The sequence below is a fragment of the Amblyraja radiata genome, chromosome 8 (assembly GCF_010909765.2).
Source record: "Amblyraja radiata isolate CabotCenter1 chromosome 8, sAmbRad1.1.pri, whole genome shotgun sequence".
Classification (NCBI taxonomy): domain Eukaryota; kingdom Metazoa; phylum Chordata; class Chondrichthyes; order Rajiformes; family Rajidae; genus Amblyraja; species Amblyraja radiata.
In genome coordinates this window covers 67,898,627-67,923,229 of record NC_045963.1, presented here as the reverse complement: position 1 = coordinate 67,923,229, position 24,603 = coordinate 67,898,627, and the positions used below count along the sequence as shown (strand labels likewise).

The 24,603-nt window shown below is 46.8% G+C and overlaps 1 protein-coding gene across 14 annotated transcripts in view; it reads left to right on the top strand.

Annotated features, from left to right (window-relative positions):
• Nucleotides 1–20,403, top strand: part of syne1 (spectrin repeat containing nuclear envelope protein 1) — a 440,240-nt gene extending 419,837 nt beyond the window's left edge. For 12 of the 14 annotated variants that reach the window (XM_033026154.1, XM_033026164.1, XM_033026166.1 and 9 more), the window contains 3 exons: nucleotides 1,348–1,440; nucleotides 5,857–5,915; nucleotides 19,313–20,403. In XM_033026154.1, coding sequence (XP_032882045.1) covers nucleotides 1,348–1,440; nucleotides 5,857–5,915; nucleotides 19,313–19,556 — 396 coding nt within the window. In that variant the 3' untranslated portion in view covers nucleotides 19,557–20,403. The remainder of the gene's footprint in view (nucleotides 1–1,347; nucleotides 1,441–5,856; nucleotides 5,916–19,312) is intronic. The other 2 variants (XM_033026162.1, XM_033026163.1) reach the window with 2 other exon arrangements.
• Nucleotides 20,404–24,603: the final 4,200 nt, after the last annotated feature.

Below are 24,603 nucleotides of genomic sequence, written 5' to 3'. Positions count from 1 at the left end.
GAGAAGTCGCTCTCATGTCACTTCTCCTCGGAGTCACCACATGCCATCATTAACTTGGGGTCATCCACTGTGAGCTCAGGGTCATGCAACAGAATGTCACTTGCCCTCTGGTTGCTTCCAACGACACAGGTTCCCCCTCCCCTGCACAGGGCCTGAAGGTTGGAAACCCATCCACTTCATAACATTTGACACTCAATCCCATCCACTTAATAAAATTTAAAAACAACCTTGAGGTAAAGTTTCAACAAATCAAATCCAGATTTGCCACCCGCACCAATAAACTGGAAGGGGAGGGCATGTGTGCTCAAAAACGATCGCATTAATGGCAGAACCGCAGAGCACGTTGTATGTAGAATGTGCTGCTGCAGCAGAGAGTCGCTACTCCCTGCGGCAATCATAGTCAGCCTTGAGCACAGGGATAGAGGATTCAACAAAGGTAGACAAAAATGCTGGAGAAACTCAGCGGGTCAGGCAGCATCATGGGAAAACATGGATAGGTGACTCTTCTTCAATCTAAAACCTGAAACGTCTCTTATCCATTTTTTCCAGAGAAGCTGCCTGACCCGCTGAGTGACTCCAGTATTTTGTGTCATCATTGGGAAAGTTTTATGAATTAGTCTTGTGGATTAAATTTTAATAAATTGCAAATGCAATTCACTATTTAATTTAAACTCTTTAGTAGCTGCTTGTTTAGGTTTAGATCTACTGTTGTCACACGTACAAGTTACGGTGAAAAGCTCTGTTTTGCATGCTACCTAGACAGATTAGGGGCGGCAAGGTGGCACAGCGGTAGAGTTGCTGCCTTACAGCACCAGAGACCCGGGTTTGATCCTGACTATGGGTCCTGTCTGTACGGAGTTTGTACGTTCTCCCTGTGACTGCATAGGTTTTCCCCCGGGTGCTCCGGTTTCTTTCCACACTCCAAAGACGTACAGATTTGTAGGTTAATTTGCTTCAGCAAAGATTATAAATTGTCCCTAGTGTGTAGGATAGTGCTCAGGTACAGGGATCGCTGGCTGGCGTTGACGATGGGCCGAAGGGTCTGTTTCCGCACTGTGTATCTCTAAACTAAACAAAACAAAAAAGATAATACAATACATATATTACAATCAAGTAAAACTCAAGTACAGTAGCTAGGGCGAAGGGGAAGGTACAGGATGCAGAAATACATTACATCTGCTTTATTTCTGACTTCATTTGCGATTCATTCCCTTCAGCCTGGCGAGGACACGAAAGGGCTAAATGTTGCGTGCGATTTCTAATTCTTACCGTTGTTTTCTCTCCATCTCCTTGTTATTGTTGGTGCTCTTGTGGTGAGCTGGTTTAAGGACATCTTCTTCCTTGCAGGACCTGGTGTCGTGGTCTTCGGCAGATGATTTGGACACATCCGGCTCCATCAGCCCAGTGTCTGGTGCCAGCCTATCCGCTCGATCCAGATCGGTAAATCTCCTCCACCACTCTCTTTAGCCAACTTGGTAGGGCAGGAAGATTGCACTTGCCCCTTGCATTTTGACAGCCGGTGCCATGATACCATACAAACGGCCTCCCCTTGCCCCCCCCCAGGAATCAAGAAGTACATCCCAGCACCCCCTTCATGTTCCTCCTATTTGCTCCTCCCTCTCTCTCCCCTGCATGGAATCGAGAAAAACTGTAAATTTTACCTTGGTTGAACGTTCTTGTTTTTTTGACTGTTTGTTCCTTTTGATTTTTTTTTCCCCTGAGTTCTGAGCGGTTTGTTTATTATTTGTTCCGATATTTCTGTCTGTTAATCAACCCTAGTTCTTTGAATTGATTTGTCTTCATTCGCTAATGGTAGCTTTTGTGAAGGAATACTGGCTCTTCGTTCGTTACATTCAGGCTTGCAAAAGTGATAAGCAGAGGCACCCTTTACACATCTCCCCCACAACATTGTGGCCAGTGTTTAACCTCCATTCCCATAGTCTTAATACACTTGAAACCAAATACATGATCATGTTATTAGTAATTATGTCTCTTGCTGTATTCAAGAGAGAGTTGGATATAGCTCTTAGGGCTAACGGAATCAAGGGATACGGGATACTGATTCTGGATGATCAGCCATGATCATATTGAATGGCGGTGCTGGCTCGAAGGGCCTAATGGCCTACTCCTGCACCTATTTTCAAAGTTTCTAATTAGCACTATAATGTATGACTGATTGCAACAAAAAAAAATCACCAATTTAAACCGAATTATCAATGCAAATGGGTCTTTAACCCATGTAGTTAAGTTAAGAGATTCTGCAGGGAAACATGCCCTTCAGCACACCGAGTCCACACTGGCCATTGTTCGCCCATTCACACTAGTTGTATGTTATCCCACTTTCTCCTCCAGTCCCGACACACTAGGGGCAATTTTACAGAGGCCAATTAACCTACAAACCCACATGTCTTTGGGATTTCGAAGGAAACCGGAGCACCCGAAGGAAACCCATGAAGTCAGAGGAAGAAGATGCACATATAGCACCTGAGGTCAGGGTGGAACCTGGGTTTCTGGCACTGAGGGCAGCTCAGCAGCGCAGCTGTTAGAACTGCTGACTCAACGCGCCAGAGACCTGGGTTGAATCCTGACTACGGGTGCTGTCTGTGCAGAGTTTGTACGTTCTCCCCATGATTGCGTACGTTTTCTCCAGGTGCTCTGTTCCCTCCCACATTCCAAAGGTTTGTAGATATGTTAATTTCTGCAAATTGGCCCTAGCATGTGGGATGCGAAAGTGGGCTAACATAGGACAGGTGTATGGGTGATCATTGGTCATCGTGTTCTCGGTGGGCCAAAGGGCCTGTTGCCACGCTGTATCTCTAAACTCTAGCAGCTGCATCACTGCCACCCATTGCCTGACCTTCCAGTTTGGATGGAAGGACATGAGGTGGATGTGTAGCCATCACCTTTGACATTTGGCTCCCGCTTGTAAATAACCACAAGCTTTCATATCACCTCTTTCAATGCCACGAAACACCCTCGGTCCTCATGCGAGTCTCAAAACGAAAATTAGCACTAAGGAAGAGACATTGGAACGGAAGATCAAAGACACTGTTAAACGGCGGCTTAAAGCAATGGAAGAGGAGTTTAAAAGTCAATCTTGTCCAGCAGTTCTGCCTGCAGGCTGTGGACCAAGGAGGAGATGGTGGCTGGATTACAGGGAGCGGGAGTGTTAGATCAGTACAGGATCAGGGCTCTAATTCTGTGTCTCAGACTCTGTGACAGTCCACGTTGTGGTATGAGTCGGTCGAGAAAGATCCTTCTTGCAATTAAGGCCCAATGGAAGCGAGGAGGTTGACTTTAACATTCTGACAGGATGGGGTGGGTTAGGTAGAAGCTGACTCTTTACTGTGGTTGAGGGCCTAGAATAGAGGTACAGATCGGCCAAACCTGCCCAACTGACCAACATGTCCCTTCTACATTAGTCCCACTTCCCAGCATTTGTCCCATATCCCTCTAAACCTATCCTATCCATGCACCTGTCTAAATGTTTCTCGAACATCGCAATGTTACCTGCCTCAACTACCTCCTCTGGCAGCTCGTTCCATACACCCACCGCCCTTTGTATAAATAAGTTACCCCTCGGGTTCCTATTAAATCTTTCTGTTTCAGTTTAGTTTATTGTCACGTGAACCAAGGTTTTGTTGCGTGCTCTCCCAAGTCCGCAGAAAGAAAACCATGATTGCAATCGAGCCGTCCACAGCGCACAGATACATGGGAATGACGTTTAATGCAAGATCAAGCCATTAGAAATTCAATCAACGATAGTCTGAGGGTCAGCAATGAGGTAGATAGTAGTTCAGGACTGCTGATGTTGGAGCAATGGTTCAGTTGCCTGATAAATCTCACCCCCCCCCCCCCCCCCCTCACCTTGAACCTATGTCCTCTGGTTCTCAATTCCCCTACTCTGGGCAAGAGTGTGCTTCTAGCTCATCTATTCCAATTATAATGGATGGGATTTATATAGCGCCTTTCTAATACTCAAGGCTTACAGAATTATGATTCTGTAAACCCACTCCCCCCATCACCCTTCATCCTCCTGCACTCTAAGATAAATCCTTAGCCTCCTCGACCGCTCCCCATAGTTCAGATGCTCTAGTCCTGGGCAACATCCTCGTAAATCTTCTTTGTACCGTTGCAGCTTGACGACATCTTTCCTACAACATGGTGCCCTGAACTGAACACAATACTCTAAATGTGACCTCACTGCCATCATATATCACGACAACATTACCTCCCAACTTCTCGACTCATTACTCTGACTGATGAAGGCCACTGGAATTTGGAAGGATGAGAGGGGATCTTATAGAAACATATAAAATTATTAGGGGTTTGAACATGCTAGATGCAGGAAACATGGTCCCGATGTTGGGGAAGTCCAGAACCAGGGGCCACAGTTTAAGAATAGGTGTTAGGCCATTTAGAACTGAGATGAGGAAAAGCTTTTTCACACAGAGAGTTGTGAATCTGTGGAATTCTCTGCCTCTGAAGGCAGTGGAAGCCGATTCACTGGATGCATTCAAAAGAGAGTTAGATGGAGCTCTTAGGGCCAGCGGAATCAAGGAGTATGTGGATAAGGCAGGAACGGGGTACTGATTGTGGATGATCAGCCATGATCACATTGAATGGCAGTGCTGGCTCGAAGGGCCGAATGGCCTACTGCTGCACCTATTATGTCTAAGCATAATGTGCAAAAGCTTTTTTTGACCACCCTACTTACCTGTGATGCCACTTTAGATTAAATGAGAGTTTCAGGGCACAGCGGAGCAGGAATATTGCAGGCCTGGTACCATGTGCTACGGTCTGGACTTGAAGCCGAGACCACAGTGGTGGTTTAGTTGAGTGAAAGGGAGAATAAAAGGAAACTTTATTGTGCAGTCGTTACAGTGATGGGGGGGGGGGGGGGGAAGACTAAGTGAGGGGTAACTTTTTCTACACAAAGGGTGGTGGGTGTATGGAATGAGCTGTCAGTGGAGGTAGAAACAAAATGCTGGAGTAACTTAGCGGATCAGGCAGCATCTCTGGAGAAAAGAAGTAGATGATGTATCGGGTTGGAATCCTCCTTCACCTTTTCTGCAGAGATGCTGCCTGACCCGGTGAATTACTCCAGCATTTTGTGTCGTATCTTTGGCATCAACCTGCATCTGCATCTGCACCTTCCTTCTACACATTTAACCAGAGGAGGTAATAGCAGCAGGTACCATCATAACATTTAAGGCACGTTTGGATCGGTACATTGGATAGGATAGATTAGGCAGGGAGGACTAGTGTCGATGGGGCATGTTGGTCAGCATGGCCACATTGGGCCGAAGGACCCGTTTCCACACTGTATGACTCCTGGCGATATGCTGGACTGGTGGACAAGGACCAGTGAGGGTCATCGAACTAAACAAATCCCAGACGACTCTTCCACAACCAACCATGGACCATTGTGGGCTCCACTTTTCCTTGGTCATCTGTGCCGGCTCTGATTTGTTCCGAGCCTTTTCAGACCCCTCTCCTCTGACTCCCAGTCTGAAGAAGGGTCTCGACCCCAAAATATCACCTATTCCTTTTATCCAGAGATGCTGCCTGACCCCACTGAGTTACTCCACCACTCTGTGTCTCCCATATTACAGCATGCACACTGTCAAATTCCACCTCCCCACACCACCCCCTCAATAGCTAATCAATAAGCCATTAAGCCAACGCACTGTAGACCGCAAGAAGAGCCAGTTTCCTTGTTATCATGAATATTAGTCGCCTCATCTGATTTTTTGCTGCACTTTTTTTTATTTGTGTTCTATCATCAGTAGCTTTGTCTTAATTTGCCTGGACTGAACATTCTCTTTCTTTACCCCTTCCGTTCATTCCAAACAGCCACGAGGCATTTGTAGCCTCTCCCAGCCTGGAGCCTCAGTCAGCAGCCCATATATCAGGTACCTTGTTCTCCTGGATTCTACAAGTTTACCTCTAGCGCTCAGAGAGGATGATGGAAACTTCTAGAAAGCGTCCCGCACGCTGAACACTCAGGGGGGGGGGGGGGGGAGGAGGAGGAGGATTGTCAGGAGCACGTGCAAGAAACTGCTTTTAAAAACGATGTAAAAATTCCTTCAGGCCCAGGCCCATTGTTGTGCTAATTTATCGGCAAGATCTGATTGTTACTAAACTGGCTCCCGAAATCAATCAGCCAGCTCGAACGGCACAGCAAGTAGGATGCCAGTGATGCCAGCTAAGAACTTTCCCACATTGATTCAGATATATGCATTTAACAAGCTTCCAAAACATTCCCTTGTACAAAAATGAGCTGAGCATGTTATATTATCCTAGAATATTGGATCGGAATATCCAATCTCACAATATTGGAGTGGTGTCCCAGTTCCAAATGCACAGTATGCCTTTAATCCCATTCCATCTAGTCATGTTTGCAGAACGACCGATCAATTGAACATTCTACTGCAGGGCCCTCCAGTCTTAAAAAAGCTTCCATCATCATCTTTGATCCTAGACTTTAAATAAATGGAGTTAATGGGTTTTGCAGTAAGACAGTATTATATATACTCTTCAGACACTTCCGACTGTTGCTGGAATGCTTTCACCGCAGATTAACAGGATAACCAACTGCTTTATCTTTGCTTCTGTCCATCCTGCCTGCAGTGCTTTAACCTGGCCACGAGAGGGCAGAATTGCAGCTTCATCCTGCTTCCGACATCTCGCTCATCTCTGAATGTGTCTCATTTTGCCTTGTGTGTGTCCGACCTTTCTGTCTATTCTCCACGTGTTTCAATCTCCCCCCCCCCCCCCCCCCCCTCTCCCAACCCGGTCCCAGCCGCCTCAACTGGCTTCTAACACAAACTACAAAAAAACCCCCACTAATGCACGATCCCTAACAGTACTCGGAGGTAAACTGTGCAACTTCATTGCAGCTGAGGAGCTGTGCGATTAACTAACCTTTGTACCAGTCCTATATGCTACTAATGGCAGTGTTCCAATGCATTCTTTAACACCAGTGTTACTAGCAGCTGGCTCTAGAAACTTAACAGCGCTTGAAACTTGCTGAGCAACTTGCATTTGAAAGCTAATTCTAGCTGTGGCAATGCAGTAAGGTCAGTGTGCTACTGCCTAGTTTATTGTTATGTTTCTTGTCTGTGTACAATATTTAATTTGTTACATTGACAAGCGCTGATATAAATCAGTTTTCGCTGAATAGAGGAATAAATCAAGCGCGCTGGCCTGGCAGTTTGTGGTCAGTATGCCTGTGTTTTATAAATATTTGATCTTGAACATTATGGGCTATCAGCATTTGTTCTCTGATCAGAGTGCTTTGTGTTTGATCTCACAATGCATGGCCCGACCACAACCATGCACAGACTGCAATGAGCATTAAGCAAGCATTGTTCCTGAAGTTCAGCAGCATGAGTTTCTCTGGAGAAGGAATGGTATGTCCAAACATCGGGGAGGGGAAAAAGTACTGCACTAGCTGGGAGGAGCAAATTCCTCTCTCTGACCTAAGTGGTTAAGATGCCTTTTTTTGGACTAATTTCTCAGCCTGTGGTCCCTCAATCGGAATGTGCTGCAGATTGATGCAAACTGTAGCTGGGAACTGCGCTCTTTGCAGGTCAAAGGTCTTCTGCTGGGGTTAAAGGAACGGGTTAAGAAGGGTTCCGACCCAAAACGTCACCCATCCTTTTTCCCCAGAGATGCTGCCTGACCTGCTGAGTTCCATAGAAACATAGAAAATAGGTGCAGGAGGAGGCCATTCGGCCCTTCGAGCCAGCACCGCCATTCATTGTGATCATGGCTGATCATCCCCTATCAATAACCCGTGCCTGCCTTCTCCCAATATCCCTTGACTCCACTAGTCCCTGGAGCTCTATCTAACTCTCTCTTAAATCCATCCAGTGACTTGGCCTCCACTGCCCTCTGTGGCAGGGAATTCCATAAATTCACAACTCTCTGGGTGAAAAAGTTTTTTCTCACCTCAGTCTTAAATGACCTCCCCTTTATTCTAAGACTGTGGCCCCTGGTTACTCCAGCACTTTGTGCCTATCTTTGGGTCAAAGGGGACTGGAGATGTCGGCAGGCTCTCTGGAGTAGGGCGATGAAAGGAAATTACCGTCCGCTCAACGTGGCATTGGATACGGCCGACTTACCGATTAGTGGGTGTGGAAACACAGCGTGGAAACACCGAGTTCATGCCGATCATCGCTCACCCTTTCACACGAGTTCTTTGTTACCCCACTTTCCCCATCCCCTCCCTGCACACCAGGGACAGTTTACAGAGGCCAATGAACCTACAAAGCCGCACCTCTTTGGAATGTGGGAGGAAACCCACGCGGTCACAGGGAGAGCGTGCAAACGCCGCACAGGCGGCACCCGAGGTTGGGATCGAACCCGGGACTCCGGGGCTGGGAGGCAGCAGCACTACCAGCTGCGCCAGTGGGCCGCCCCTCTTCGCTGCGCTAGCTATATGAGTGCGTGTCTCCACTAGACCGACGTTGCTCTTCAACAGAGTAAGATTCAACCTTCCATGACACCTCCGCCTGTCTAAGGGGACCCGCAACGCTTGGTTCAATTGGGGTGAAGGTCAAACCATCATTCCATGCTGGATCCAAGTCTCCAGGCAAATTGTTGGTTTTGATGCCTCATCATATCTTTCTGGAGTGTGTGGTCCAACCGGTCGAGCTGTTGGTTTTATGAAACAAGCCAAACAAAATAGTATTTTTATGAAATGTCCTAGTGTTGACGGTATTAGTTACAAGGAAAGGGTTGGACAAACTTGGATTGGTTTCTCTAGAATGCTGGTGGTTGAGGGGAGATCTGATAGAAGTATATCAAATGATGAGAGACAGATAGGGTAGACAGCCACAACCTTTTTTTCCCTCAGGGTGGAAATGTCAAAGACTAGAAGGCATTAGCTTTAAGGTGAGAGGGGTACATTTTAAAGGAGACGTATCGAGCATGTTTTCTTACACAGAGGGTGGTGGGTGCTTGGGCTACCAGAGCTGGGAGTGGGGCAGCTACGATGGTGCCCTTTATGAGGCTTTTAGATAGGGACACGGATATACAGTGAATGGAGGGAGATGGATCATGTGTAGGTAGGTGAGGTTAGTTTATCTTGGTATTATGTCCAGCACCGACAATTGTGAATAGTTAGTAACCAAAACAGCTTGCACATGCTTCATGTTAAAGGAGTATCTTCACAAATAGGTCAAAGAAAAGACCAGAAGGTGAGCAGGGATTGCAAACATTCAGGGCGGTTCGGTGGCCCAGCGGTAGAGATGCTGTCTCACGGCGCCAGAGACCCGGGTTCGATCCCGACTATGGGTGCTGTCTGTATGGAGTTTGTGCGCACTCCCCGTGGCCGGGCAGATTGCTGGACAAAGATCGGAGATGTTGAAACAGGTGTAATCCCGAGAGGTTAAGGAGTTGCGAATTGTTAAGATCAGGGACAGGAAGATTGCAAATTGGGTATCCACTCTAAATGCTATGAGTGAATGGGGAGGGGCAGAGGGGTAGGGAATAGGTGCAAGGGCAGCCAGGTTTTGGGGTGGGGAAGAGGGGAAGGGGGAGGGGAGGAGGGAGAAAAGGAAGGGTGGGGGGATGCTGTTGGGGGAGAAAGGGGAGGGGGGGGGGGGTGCTGTTGTGGGTTAGTTCCATAAAAGTGGCAAATTCAATGTTCATACCGTTGGGTTGTAAGCCACCCAAGTGGAATACGAGGCACTGTGGCACAGTTTGAGTGTGGCCTCACTTCAGCAGTGGAAGAACCCCAGGATAGAAAGGTCAGTATGGGAATAGGAAGGGGAGTTATTAGCAACCTGGAGAAATGGTTGCGCATGGCCCACCCGGTTGCAAAAGCATTTTAACGCCCATTGCCACTCCGAGCTTCTGTCCTGGGCCTCCTCCACTCCCAGAGCTCTGGTGTGCTCCACCATTTGAATGCCACAAAATGCTCAGTTGGTCCAAAATGGTCCACAAACCCCTCTGACTTCAAGCACGATTTAAACTCCCCTTCCCCCCGCCAATTGCACCCTCTACTTTCACCCCACACAGCAGCAAACCCCTGGGCAGGGAATCCGATGGTCTGGCAAATTCTCCTCCACAAGGGCTGGCATCGACCATGAAGGCCCTCACCCCTCTTACAATTGAAAGCCTGTCTAGTCCCACCTTGAAAGCACAGCAAGTGGGGGCACGGTGGTGGTGTTGCTGCCTTACAGTGTCAGAGACCCGGGTTTGATCCTGACCACGGGTGCTGTCTGTACGGAGTTTGTACGTTGTACCCTGTGGCCACATTAGGGGTTTTCCGGGCGCTCCGGTTTCCTCCCACACTCCAAAGACGCAGATGTTTGTAAGTTTCATGGCCGTTAAAATTGTACAAATGATCCCTAGTGTCTAGGATAGTGCAGAGATCGTGGGTCAGCGTGGACTCAGTGGTCCATGGATCCTGTTTGCTCACTGTATGTATAAAGTAGAAAGTATGCAGAAAGGTTGCACAATAACAGTTCAGACTATTAGGTATTTCGGTAGAAATACAACGGAGCTGAATAGTTTACAACTTTGCCCTGTGTTCTCAGAATAGCATTAGCCTTAATTGTTGCCTTCATACAAGACATGCTTTTTAGCAGCTATCTTGTTCTCGTATATTTCCCTGGCATGTACACATATAGTTAAAAAAAATGTTGGATTGCTCAATGGTCACAATCATGTAACATTTTCAGACCAATGGTGACGTTATTGGACTGTTCCCTATTCTCTTGGGGATGCCGGTGTAATTTGAATCTGACTAGATTGCATTTTCTGAAGAGGTAATAGTGTATAACAGTGGTGTAGTTGACATGATCTGTCGTAGACACAACTAAGGCCTTTGATGGGAGACTGGGCTGATGGTGGCAGAGTATAGGAGCAGGGAGGTCCTACTGCAGTTGTACAGGGTCTTGGTGAGACCGCACCTGGAGTATTGCGTATAGTTTTGGTCTCCTAATCTGAGGAAAGACATTCTTGCCATAGAGGGAGTACAGAGAAGGTTCACCAGACTGATTCCTGGGATGGCAGGACTTTCATATGAAGAAAGACTGGATAGACTCGGCTTGTACTCGCTAGAATTTAGAAGATTGAGGGGGGATCTTATGGAAACTTACAAAATTCTTAAGGGGTTGGACAGGCTAGATGCAGGAAGATTGTTCCCGATGTTGGTGAAGTCCAGAACAAGGGGTCACAGTTTAAGGATAAGGGGGAAATCTTTTAGGACCAAGATAAGAAAAATATTTTTCACACAGAGAGTGGTGAATCTGTGGAATTCTCTGCCACAGAAGGTAGTTGAGGCCAGTTCATTGGCTATATTTAAGAGGGAGTTAGATGTGGCCCTTGTGGCTAAAGGGATCAGGGGGTATGGAGAGAAGGCAGGTACAGGATACTGAGTTGGATGATCAGCCATGATCATATTGAATGGCGGTGCAGGCTCGAATGGCCTACTCCTGCACCTATTTTCTATGTTTCTAACACATTTGTGCAGAGTGGTTAATATTTGCCTTGACCCTCCATCGTTCAATCACCTTTATCACTCGTCTCGCCACTACACCTAGTCATAAATCTGAGTTTCATTTAAAGATGACACAGGTCAAACCTCATTATATCACAGACGTTCTCTACCTGCGATGAAGCTATCTTCTGGCTAACCTGTTTAATTTTAATAAAACAACCTGTTAGTGAGAAATGAGGTACTGCTTGTTCCTGTTGTGTTTGTTGCATTTCATTAACTCCCATTATTGGCGTTCTCAGACGTCTGAGGTAATGTATAATAGGACTTCAGTACAGGAACACTGTGATGCTGTTTAATGTCCCATGACTTCAGCTACTATAATGGGCATTAGGAATGACTGGGAGAGAAGCCACATCTGTAAGCTAAATCCTGGAGCGCTGATGCAGTCTTAGTCACCCTCGGCTTGGCCTACTGCTCGTCGTAAAGGAGAGATTACTCATTACAGTAGCAACCCAGTCTTAGGCAAACATGTATTAAACCTTCCTCCACACTTGTTTATATGCAGCTACATTGTGTAAGTGCCCAGTATCTGTACCATCGTACCTGTGGCTCTAACTGAGCCCGAGACAAGTGCATTGGGCGGCATGTTAGTGTAGCAGTAGATTATAATTGCCTCACAGTGCCAGTGACCCGGGTTCGATCCTGCTATCTGTGAGGAGTTTGTATGTTCTCCCTATGACCCTGTGGGTTTTCTCCAGGTGCTCCGGTTTCCTCCCACATCCCAAAGATGGGGGATGGGGGATCTAGGAATAACTGTGCACGGTTCCCTGAAGGTGGAATCTCATGTAGATAGGGTGGTAAAGAAAGCTTTTGGTGTGCTGGCCTTTATAAATCAGAGCATTGAGTATAGAAGTTGGGATGTAATGTTAAAATTGTACAAGGCATTGGTGAGGCCAATTCTGGAGTATGGTGTACAATTTTGGTCGCCTAATTATAGGAAGGATGTCAACAAAATAGAGAGAGTACAGAGGAGATTTACTAGAATGTTGCCTGGGTTTCAACAACTAAGTTACAGAGAAAGGTTGAACAAGTTAGGGCTTTATTCTTTGGAGCGCAGAAGGTTAAGGGGGGACTTGATAGAGGTCTTTAAAATGATGAGAGGGATAGACAGAGTTGACGAGGATAAGCTTTTCCCATTGAGAGTAGGGAAGATTCAAACAAGGGGACATGACTTGAGAATTAAGGGACAGAAATTTAGGGGTAACATGAAGGGGAACTTCTTTACTCAGAGAGTGGTAGCTGTGTGGAATGAGCTTCTAGTGGAAGTGGTGGAGGCAGGTTCAATTTTATCAATTAAAAATAAATTGGATAGGTATATGGACGGGAAAGGAATGGAGGGTTATGGTCTGAGTGCAGGTAGATGGGATTAGGGGAGAGTAAGTGTTCGGCACGGACTAGAAGGGCTGAGTTGGCCTGTTTCCGTGCTGTAATTGTTATATGGTTATATGGTCTATTACCACGCTGTATCTTTCAACTATAAACTGAATGAGTGGTGCCTCAGTTAATAAATACCCCACTTTTGGATTGTGGCAGCTTCAGTATCAGCTATAGAATCGCCTTTAGAAAAGGATGTGAAATTAAAATGGACATAGTGACTGTGTATCAGTGCTTAGTTAAGGCAGGTTAATGGAGCCATGGTCATGTACTGAGATGTGATTAGAGGCAGAAAAGGCTTCTGGGCGACACACACACACCTGTTCCTGATGCAAGCCGAGAATGATATGGTCATTCTATTCAACTCTTCACCTCCTTCCCACTGATGCTGTGCGGGATAGCATCTTGGCTTTACTTTATAGTTTTAGAGATACAGTGCGGAAACAGGCCCTTCGGCCCACCGAGTCTGCCCCGACCAGCACCATCCTACACACTAGGGACAACTTACAGAAGCCAATTAACCTACAAAATGCACGTCTTTGGAATGTGGGAGGAAACCGGAGAAAGAACACGTGGTCACAAGGAGAAGGTACGACCTCTGTGCAGACAGCACCCGTAGTCAGGATCAATCCCGGGCCTCTGGCGCTGTGAGGCAGCAACTCTACCGCTGCGCCACCGTTCCGGAGTTTAACGCCTTCTTGTTATTCCATCAAGCAAACTTGTCCCACCTTGGTTCATTCTGCACTGGGCTGATTTACACCAGCGCTTGGCAAGTCCTTCCTCACCCAGAGCATTTGTTTGTCCCTGGTCCAAACTTTCCATTGCTTGTCAGTCAGTGACCGGCAGTGAGCTGGGACAGACATTGACATGTCCCGTTCCACCACTCCAGCCCTTCCTTCTCTCCGCCCACTGGTCCCTCTCTCTCTCCCTCCGACCCCGCTCTCTTCCCCCACCAGCCCTTCGCTTTCCCCCAACCCCTCTCTCCCCCCCACCAACAGATCCCCTCTCCTCCCCCATCTTTCTTTCTCCCCACTCTCTCCATCTCTGCCCTCTCCACCTCTTTTCTCCCGCCCCTCAACCCTTCTCTCCTCACCTCTCTTTATTTTCAGACAGCAGTGAGAGCGAGTTTTAATTAATCCATCATCGCAGTTAGGCCCACAATATAATCTCTCCACTCACTCTCCCTCTCGCGCTCCGCCTCCCGCCGCCCCCACACGTCGCGGAAGCGGACGCACAGGATAAGCGGCGGCGCACTAGGGGGCACGCGCCCAAGTTTTCGCCCATGTTGCGCCAACAGCGCCTATTGCTCCCACTATCACCTTTTTGGACACCATTCTCTCTCCATTACAGACCCTCCGCTCACATTCCTACACCCCAACCTAGCCCTTCCTCTGCACTCTCTCTCTCCCTCTCTTTCTCTCTCTCTCTCTCTCTCTCCCTCTCTCTCTCTCCCTCTCTCCCTCTACATTTCTTTTTCCACTGATACTTGGTTTCTAGAAGTAGTAACTGTCTGGGGCCCCATCACTATTGTGTTGAATGGCCGAGAGAGGCCTCACCAGATCGTGTTTAATATAGTTTATTTTAAATGAGCGCTAGTTGAGGTGATGTGAAAAGATGATGGACGACGTTTACACAAATTAACTCATTTAATCAATACCATGTACTGCTGCTGTCGAAGCTATGGATCATGGCTTTGAACTGTACCCAGCAGAGAGCTGAGCCTCTATCAGTCCATCCAATACAGCTGCAGGTTATGTCAGTTTTGCTCTATCTAACTTTATTCTTCTGATAAATATCCTAAATGGTCTTCAGGCATTTTCTCTGGTGTGTAAGGTTCCACTGCCAAAGTAAATACCGTATTATGATGTGGGAGAGACTAATACCACTGCATTAAGTTGGTGGCTTATATTTTTATTTTAAGATGGTCACAGGGTTGTCTTGCCAGTGTATGGAAGCTGGCGGCCTCTGTTATGTCGCGAGTTAGGAACTCGGAGACTGTCAATTCATGCTTCACCTCCTATAGTTACTAATGACAAGCCGACAGGTTGTTAACTAACTGCCCTTCAGAGAAGAGCCTTGGGGTTAGACTATGTGTGACCTTGCTTGTAATTTCCCATGCCCCAAGTACAGCTTCAGAAGTGCCTGAGGGTCCAAATACCCCTTCCTGCTCACAGCAGGTGCAGATGGTTTGGGTCTGTCTGTACGATGTTATCGCGTGCTGATAACTATCAAAGCTCGCAGCTTAATGTATTGTGCACATGCCTTGTGTTTGTAGCTCACTGTACTATTGGGATGGGCATAATATAAGTGCAAGCAAGGAAGCCTAGGGCAGCACGGTGAAGCTGCTGCCTTTCAGCACCAGGGACCCGGGTTTGATCCTGGCTAAGGGTGCTGTTTGTATGTTCTCTCCGTGACCGCGTGGGCTTTCTCTGGGGGCTACATTCCAAAGACATGCAGGTTTGTAGGTTAATTGGCTTCTGTAAACTGTCCCTGGTGTGTAGGATAGAACTAGCGTTCCGGTGATCGCTGGTGGGCGCGGCGCGGACGTCGGGCTTGTTTCCGCGCTATATCTATAAAGCCTGTGTGGACGGTTATATACTGCGCTGGAGCACCTGATAACGTTAGTTTATTGTCACGTGTGCAGTGAAATGCTGCTGTTGCGTGCTAATCAGTCAGCAGAAAGGCAATACATGATTACAATCCACGGTGTACAGATACATGATAAAGGGAATAATGTGGATAACGTTTTGTCCAAGATAAAGCCAGTAAAGTCCGATTAAAGATAGTCCGAGTGTCTCCAACGAGGTAGATAGTAGATCAGAACCTGCATGTGGGATACCTTTGGTTAGCCTTGTCTCAGCCCACTCCCACGTGCAATGGGCGGGTGAGCAATTTGGTTTGTTCCCCCCCCACCCCGCCCCAAGATGTGCCTGAAAAATGTATTACAATCTGGATGAATGCATTTGACTGGAAGTTTTTATGTTGTGTGTCAGCCTAATGCAGCTGGCTGTTTAATAAACAAGGGAAGACAGCTCGGATTCCAGACTCTTAAAGTCACACAGTCGGTCGCTGTGAGCCTAGTTCTTGCCTGCAGGGAGCTGAAAGGCATCTAGTGATTCTGATGTTGTTATGACTGTAAGAGATCGACATGGTGCCATTAGGCTCATTCTTCGCCCATTATCTTGAATTGGTCAATATTTGCTCCGGTTATGTAGCCATCTCTTAGTTGCTCCTTAGGGTGGTAGATTGTGGTCGCAGTTAGAATTAAACATGAGATGGCGAGGCTGATCGATGGCTGCGAATGATGAGCACCCAGCCCTGAGTTACCGTGCACTGGGGAAGACACATGAGAGAAACATAGTCCTCCAGGGAAAATTCAACTTTGACATCCTGGGGCATTCAAAATCAACTTCAGGACACCATTTGAACTAAGTAAGTATGTTTTTTAAAGCCACTTGACCTCTTTAAGGTACAACCAAAGCCGAGTCAGCAACCACGGCAGTGCCTATTTAAAGCGGATGTTGTGTAAAGCTCTAACCTCCCAGTCTCCTAATCTGAGGAAAGACATTCCTGCCATAGAGGGAGTACAGAGAAGGTTCACCAGACTGATTCCTGGGATGTCAGGACTTTCATATGAAGAAAGACTGGATAGACTCGGCTTGTACTTGCTAGAATTTAGAAGATTGAGGGGGGATCTTATAGAAACGTACAAAATTCTTAAGGGGTTGGACAGGCTAGATGCAGGAAGATTGTTCCCGATGTTGGGGAAGTCCAGAACAAGGGGTCACAGTTTAAGGATAAAGGAGAAATCCTTTAGGACCGAGATGAGAAAAACATTTTTCACACAGAGAGTGGTGAATCTCTGGAACTCTCTGCCACAGAAGGTAGTTGAGGCCAGTTCATTTGTTATATTCAAGAGGGAGTTAGATGTGGCCCTTGTGACTAAAGGTATCAGGGGGTATGGAGAGAAGGCAGGTACAGGATACTGAGTTGGATGATCAGCCATGATCATATTGAATGGCGGTGCAGGCTCGAAGGGCCGAATGGCCTACTCCTGCACCTATTTTCTATGTTTCTACACCCAACCCAGTGGACGAGTTGCGTGCTGGCCACAGAAGCACATCTATGAGCACACATTACAATTGCACCACGTTTTTTAATCTCTGCTCCTCCAGCAACATTTCTTCTAAACGCTGCAGTGGGTCGATTATAATCATGTGTTGGCTTTCTGCTGACTGGTTAGCACGCAACAAAAGCTTTTCACTGCACCATGTGACAAAAACTAAACTAAACTAAATCCCCTCTTCAGTAGCGTAGAGAGAGAGAGGGTACACAAAATTGCTGGGGAAACTCAGCGGGTGCAGCAGCATCTATGGAGCGAAGGAAATAGGCGACGTTTCGGGCCGAAACCCTTCTTCAGACTGATGGGGGGTGGGAAAGAAAGAAGGAAAAGGGGAGGAGGAGGAGGCGCCCGAGGGCGGGCGGATGGGAGGAGACAGCTAGAGGGTTAAGGAAGGGGAGGAGACAGCAAGGGCTAGCCAAATTGGGAGAATTCAATGTTAATGCCATAAGGACGCAAGGTCCCCAGACGGAATATGAGGTGCTGTTCCTCCAATTTCCGCTGTTGCTCACTCTGGCAATGGAGGAGACCCAGGACAGAGAGGTCGGATTGGGAATGGGAGGGGGAGTTGAAGTGCTGAGCCACCGGGAGGTCAGGTAGGTTATTGCGGACTGAGCGGAGGTGTTCGGCGAAACGATCGCCCAACCTACGCTTGGTCTCACCGATGTAAATCAGCTGACATCTAGAGCAGCGGATGCAGTAGATGAGGTTGGAGGAGATACAGGTGAACCTTTGTCGCACCTGGAACGACTGCTTGGGACCTTGAATGGAGTCGAGGGGGGAGGTGAAGGGACAGGTGTTGCATTTCTTGCGGTTGCAACGGAAAGTGCCCGGGGAGGGGGTGGTGTGGGAGGGAAGGGAAGAATTGACGAGGGAGTTGCGGAGGGAGCAGTCTTTGCGGAAGGCAGACATGGGGGGAGATGGGAAGATGTGGCGAGTGGTGGGGTCACGTTGGAGGTGGCGGAAATGGCGGAGGATTATGTGTTGTATTTGCCGGCTGGTGGGGTGAAAGGTGAGGACCAGAGGGACTCTGCCCTTGTTGCGTGTGCGGGGATGGGGAGAGAGAGCAGTGTTACGGAGAGAGAGAGAGAACTGCTTTTGCAATCAGACAAGGAGGAAAGTCAATGGGGATTTCCAGGAACATTTCAGGGAATGGAGCAGGTTTTGTACCCCAAGGGTTGTGAGAGCTGGGTATAATGTTGGAGGGTTGATAATACGCTCTCTCCCTAAGCTGCAAGAAACCTTCAAGGAGCAGCATCTCCCCACCGTATATTGTACAGCAGAGTATTTGTAGTGCCATGTACTACGGTAAGGGCAAGAACCTGTCGAAACCATCTACAACATTCTTTTTCACTCGTAAAAATTGTTCAAAGAAAATGAGAAAACCTATAATTGTGTTTGATCATTCTTGATCTTTTAGCATTTGACAGATTAATGCTCAGACTGTTAGCCTCTAGGTTTGATGTTATTTAACATTTGGTGTTTAGTTTTGAGATACAGCGTGGAAACAGGCCATTTGGCCCACGCCGACCATCCAGTCACCATCCAGTCACCCATACACTAGTTATACGCCCGACACACTGGGGACTATTTACAGAAGCCTATAAACCTACACGTCTTTGGAATATGGGAGAAACCCAGAGAAAACCCACGCGGTCACAGGGAGAACCTGCAAACTCTGCCCAGGCAGTGCCCGAGGTCACACCCGGGTTTCTGGTGCAGTGTGGCAGCAACCCTACCACTGTGCCCCCCCCCCCCCCCCCTACACTTTAGGATCACAAATCATGATCTCTCGAACCTGCACCTTCAGCTCGGAGCAGCAGTGGGTTTGAAGTTTACACAGGGCTCCACACCAAGGTGATCCACAGGACCAAGGTGTGTGTATGTGTGTGTTGGCCATTCCCCACCTCGGGTGATGGCCGTGTAGATTGTAAACTGGGCCTGGTTTTTAGTGAGATGCACCAGAGCCCACAAGGTTCTTTCGTTGAAGGTTAAGGGCCTGTCCCACTTGCGCGTCATTTACGTGTCACGATGCACGACGCGCATGTCGTGACGCGCACGTGATGCTCGCATGGTGCACATTACGCGTGCACGGTGTGTGGTGATGTAGGCAGTCGCCGCGGCGCCCCAGGATTTTGTGATGTACAAAATCTTCGCTCGCCAGCTGCGTGACGCGCAAATGACGCCCGAGTGGGACAGGCCCAAGGCTTTAGTAGTCCAACTGAGACAAATTGGCAGCTGGAAATGTCTGAAGAGCCTCGTGTTGCCAACTAACGCTTGACTTGGCTGTGTTCTTAATACAGGTCCAGCACAGGAAACCAAGGAGGTTCTTTCCGTTCTGAGGAGCAGAGAGCCCAGAAGAGTCCTTCCTTCCTACTACGAGTGCTCAGGGCAGCGTTGCCCCTCCAGCTCCTGTTGCTGCTGTTGGTGGCGCTGGCCTGCCTGGTGCCCATGAACGAGGAAGATTACAGCTGCACCATGTCCAACAACTTTGCTCGCTCCTTCCACCCCATGCTGAGGTACACCAACGGCCCTCCTCCCATATGATTCCCAAGAGCACGAGCGAGGACGGAATCATGCAAGGAGGAGGGGGTTGGGGAGGGAAGGGGGAGATGCGCAGAGCTCTGGCTCGGGCCATCAGCCCTTCAAGACCTCTCTGGGGGAGATGGCTGCCATCCAGCATCGGGCCGGACGCAAGACGGCCGTTCCCAGTCGCCTGGCTCCAGATTCAGTACGACCTGTAATATCAACTTTAAATATCTTTTCCATGTTCTTTTTAAAAGAAAAACATTTGCTTTAGGAATGAACACACATAAAAAGAGCTGTTAAGATTAACCCTTTAAATGTCAATGCAAATGTTATGACTCTGACAGGGACTGAGCAGAGTAGAGGCAGAACTTAAAACTACTTCTGACGAAAATTGGATGTAAACTAAAATCAAAGACATTATTTATGTACAGTTTGCTAAAGCTATTATCGTCCGTGTTATAACTCATGCTGAATGAATTACCTGTGTGCTGCTTGCAACTTCTCTCCAATGCTTCCACAGACTGAATTGACTAGTTTTTGTTGGGGCATGGATGTGTACATAAGATTATAAATATAAATCTAGCCATGAACACCCCATCTCTTGCCCTCGCAGCTGGCGTTTGAAGCAATCCCGGCATGAATCAGGAGCTGATTTAACCTCTGCAAGAACCCTCTTGAGTAGTGTCACACCTTTTAAACTGCTGTTAGTGTCTGATCGTGGCATGCTCAGATGGTGGTAAATCTGCAGTGAATTTTTCTATATGAAAGGCAGCCTTGCCGACCGAAGAGTAATAATATGAAAGCTGGTTCTTTTGGTGTACAGTGGAAAACTGGGTTGCTAATTAAAGATCTGCTTCTTTCACAAGTGTGCTGGTGTTGTTACTGCTGAGCTTCTGCCCAACTTTGGTGTGCGTCTTCGGGGGGAGGGTCCTGCCTTGGCATGGAGTCGTCGAGTTAGAGTCATGTAAGCATGGAAAGTGGCCCCACTTGCCCATGCTGACCAACATGCCCCAGCTAGTCCCACCAGCCTGCGTTTGATCCATACCCCGCCAAACCTATCCTATCCACGTACTTGTCCAAATGTTTTTTAAACATTGTGATAGTATCTACCTCAACTACCTCTTCTGGCAGCTTTTTCCGTGTACTTACCAGCCCTTGTGTGTAGAAGAAAATACTCTCCCACTCAGTATTACAACCAATGCAGGGATGGGATTTCTCCCCTGTTATATAGCTTTATCATGAACATATATGCAGCCATATAGCTCGTCATGTTCGCCTTTGAGAGAGCGCTCAGCCAAGTTTGCTTCTCCTATCGATGCAGAGCCCTTGAAATGCTTCCTCTACAAATACAAGCCCAGAACCCTTGTGAATGTTACTGTAACTCTGCTTCCACGACCCCTCAGTAATTCTGTGTGAAATTGTTCACCTCAGTTAGGTTTGACAGCCATAATATTAGCCTCTCATGACTTAAACCCCTGTCCCACGGTACGAGATCATTCCAAGAGCTCTCCCGAGTTTGCCCTGATTCGAACTCGGAGATTTACGATAATGTCCACTCGTCGGTACTCGGGGCTCTCGTGGACATTTTTCAACATGTAGAAAATTTTTCCCGAGTCTTCCCGTGCTTACCTGCCGTTAGCGAGTCTTCCCGAGTACCTGCCTTTAGTGGTACGAGCCGCTAAGAGACGTCCCCGAGCTCCGACGTACCCACTACGTTAATTCTCCGTGCTTACCACGAGTTTGATTATTTTAAGACTCGGGAGAGCTCTTGGAATGAACTCGTACCATGGGACAGGGCTTTAACCCAGTTGTCACTATCTCCTCCATTGAAACACATCACCATTTTCTACATTTAAATCTTTCTTCTCTGATTTAAGAACAATCTCAGCCTCTCCGGGTAAAGCCCTGGCACCATGCAATCTGCTTCACCCTTACCTAAGCTTTTCCAGAGTTCAAGAGTGCCATATGTATCAAAAATGGAACAATTACATTCTTACAGTATCTACGTGAATTGATAGAGCATTTGATTTATAAATATCTTTGCTTTTATCTGTCGCATCTGTCAACGCTCGTTGATTTATTCTGTCACCTTCGAAGATTGTGACATTGTGTTAACACAACTGTGGTACACACTATTGTGTTCTGTCCACCACTCCCTGAGCTGATCCCGTTCCAAGGCTCTCGTAATGCAGTCACTCCGTTTTGCATCGAAGTACCTTTCAGCAACGCAGTGTCCCCCTGCGCTCACACCTCAAAAATTGGAGTTCCAAGCAAAACACGGTAACAACTAACATTAAGTCACTGTTTTATTTCACCCATTCAATATGCAAATAAAATCATTCTACATGCATAGGATTTCCTAAATTAAAATCACACAAAAATTACATACAGCGTCAGCTGGAATAACATATTTAGAAAGAAAAAAAGTCTGTTACAAAACACTTTCTTGGTGCTACAAAGTGCAGACCCTTTGGTGATTGAAGGAGAAAGGGCCATTATTAGTTACTAGGTAGTGCATGGCAAAAGGTAGTCCAAGCATTTCACCGCTATAGGTAGCATGAATCATGTCGTGAAGCATGAACAGGAGAAATTAATTTATCCTTAACAGTCATCCATGTCATTTAATGTGCTCCTCCTGACTCCGTTTCCTTTACGAAAGCACAAGTACGTGCAACGTTCCCTTGATTTCCCACCACTCGCTCCCCTGTCCCCCACACCCACAAAAACCCGCTCTGCTTACTTTCACTGGGAATAATTGCCTTGTTCTACTGCTAACGACACGGAAAGCTGGCTGGGTGAAAATTTAGGCTCAAGCAATTGCTGTGTCTGTCAGTTATACCCCCCCCCCACCCACATCAAAACTGCTACAGTGGATCCGGAACAGGTCTTGGTGAGCAAGTGTGCAGTATTGTCAGCAATGAGGGACAACTAGCCTGATCGATCTGGTGACGTCCTTCGCACTGACAAACCACAGGCTTGTAATCAAATTTTGTGAATGGAGTTTTCCTTCTCTTACAGATATGGTTTGTACATTCTAATGTACAGGTACACTGCAAGCTCTCTGCTGAGGGCATGAACTAGTCATTCATGGGTCCACAGCAGTGACTTCTGGTTTTACTAGGCCTACAAGTTCTTCATTTGATTTTCCAATCAAACAGAACTGCAGTTTTTAAAAAACACACCTTTTTCTTAGGTTGAAACACTGCGTCCAAACACATTGTACCCAACAGGATGCGTGACGGGGCTTCGGTGGAGAGAATCACTCAATTATTACAATAGACTTCACCCCCGAAAATCCACTCTTTTCACATTCACCCTTTTGCAGATGGACACGTGGAATTGCATCACAAGCAAGAAAAAAGGCAATACAAGCTAAAAAAAAAATAATGCATATTAACATTCTTGAACAAAAGCACTTCATCAGTTTCCTATACAAGGTATGGACGTGGCACAGTTGTGTAATGATGGAGGATGCAGGGAAAGATTCGTCAACAGGCATTCGACTTGCATATAAACCATTGTCACAGCCCTATCAACGTTAAAGAAAAGTAATTCATGTTCCTCCATTGATCAGAACTGCTCTGCGTGATGCAGTAAGAACAGAATCCACAGAATTCAGGATTCAACGTAAGCACGGTGCACTTTGTTAGTTTCCGTTGAGTTTCAATGCAGACCCTTTTTCTTCAAAATTTTCTGGACCAGTTGAGTATGATGGCTCTTGGAATAGTCGAAACTCACTCACTATGCAAACATGTGTTTGGTTCCTGTAGTTAGTTTGCATATTAGAACCAGCCATTGTGGGGAGCTTGTTTTTTTTAGTTGACCAAATACAGATGGCCCTGATGATCGATGCAGGAGATTTGGAGCAAGTTTTTCCTATAGTTCATTTTCAATCAGTAAACAGGCGGTGCTGGCTCGAAGGGCCGAATGGCCTCCTCCTGCACCTAGTTTCTATGTTTCTAATTCATTGCTATGAATTCTACTTTACGCAACAACAAAGAATAGATCTTAGACCACTAGCACATTTCAACAAGGGATACTTTAAGCGATCCCCCTAAAGAATTATCAATGTTTGCTGGGTTTTTTTTTGTCTTTTCAATAATACTCATACACTGATGATTCAGATTATGTAATAAAGATATAAAGTGATATATACATTGCAATCCTTGCATAAACTATGATGGTACAAAAACCCAACGAATGTCCTCGTTCATTTATTTTGAAAAGGTTAAGAGATTTGCAAACTATTTTCAAAGACGTACAAAGCAGGTCCCTCGGAGAAGTCTGTAAATGCTTTAAAAATTGCTCTATTCACAAAGTGTATAAACTCCGACAAACCAATAGAAATATATTCATCTTGTCTGTACAGATAATCCACAGAGTGATAGTGTCATAGTAACCAAAGATCCTATAGCGAGCAAGATAGATCACTCGATGAAAAAGACGTAGTACGGTCATGGGCAGATTCACGGGTAATTTTCGGCCCCATTTCCGTAACCGGCTTCCGTCTCCGCACCAAAGATCCCATAGCGGAGCAAAGATAACTAGTGCGGAGATGGAAGCCGGTTACGGAAACATCCTCATAAAAATAAAAGCTCTTTGGTAAAAACCTTCTCCTCATTTTCAGAATTATAATTTATTAACACAAACCGTTCCCCCGCAACGTTGATTACACTGCGAGTCGGGTCGGGTTACTGAAATGGATGAAAAAAAGGCCACGTTCCGCTCTGTTGCGTACTACACGTCAGCCCATTGCATTTAGAAGGAGTGGTCTATCTTGCTCCGCTATAGGATCTTTGATACTAATCTCTCAGTCAGGAGAGCTTCAGTATGGCACAGCACTGACTTGTGTGACTCGTAGGGGAGAAGCAAGATTCAATCACTTGCAGTTTTGAAACTGTGACAAATGACTATGTAATCAGGCATTTTCCTTGGCAAACCAATCAGATCTCATTGTCACAGGCCCAGTAATTAGCAACGGGAACATCTCGCATACGAGAAAAAAATTAATGGCATTACAGGTAGCCATGTTGTAACGTGATATTTGCATTCCTAAGAAACCTTT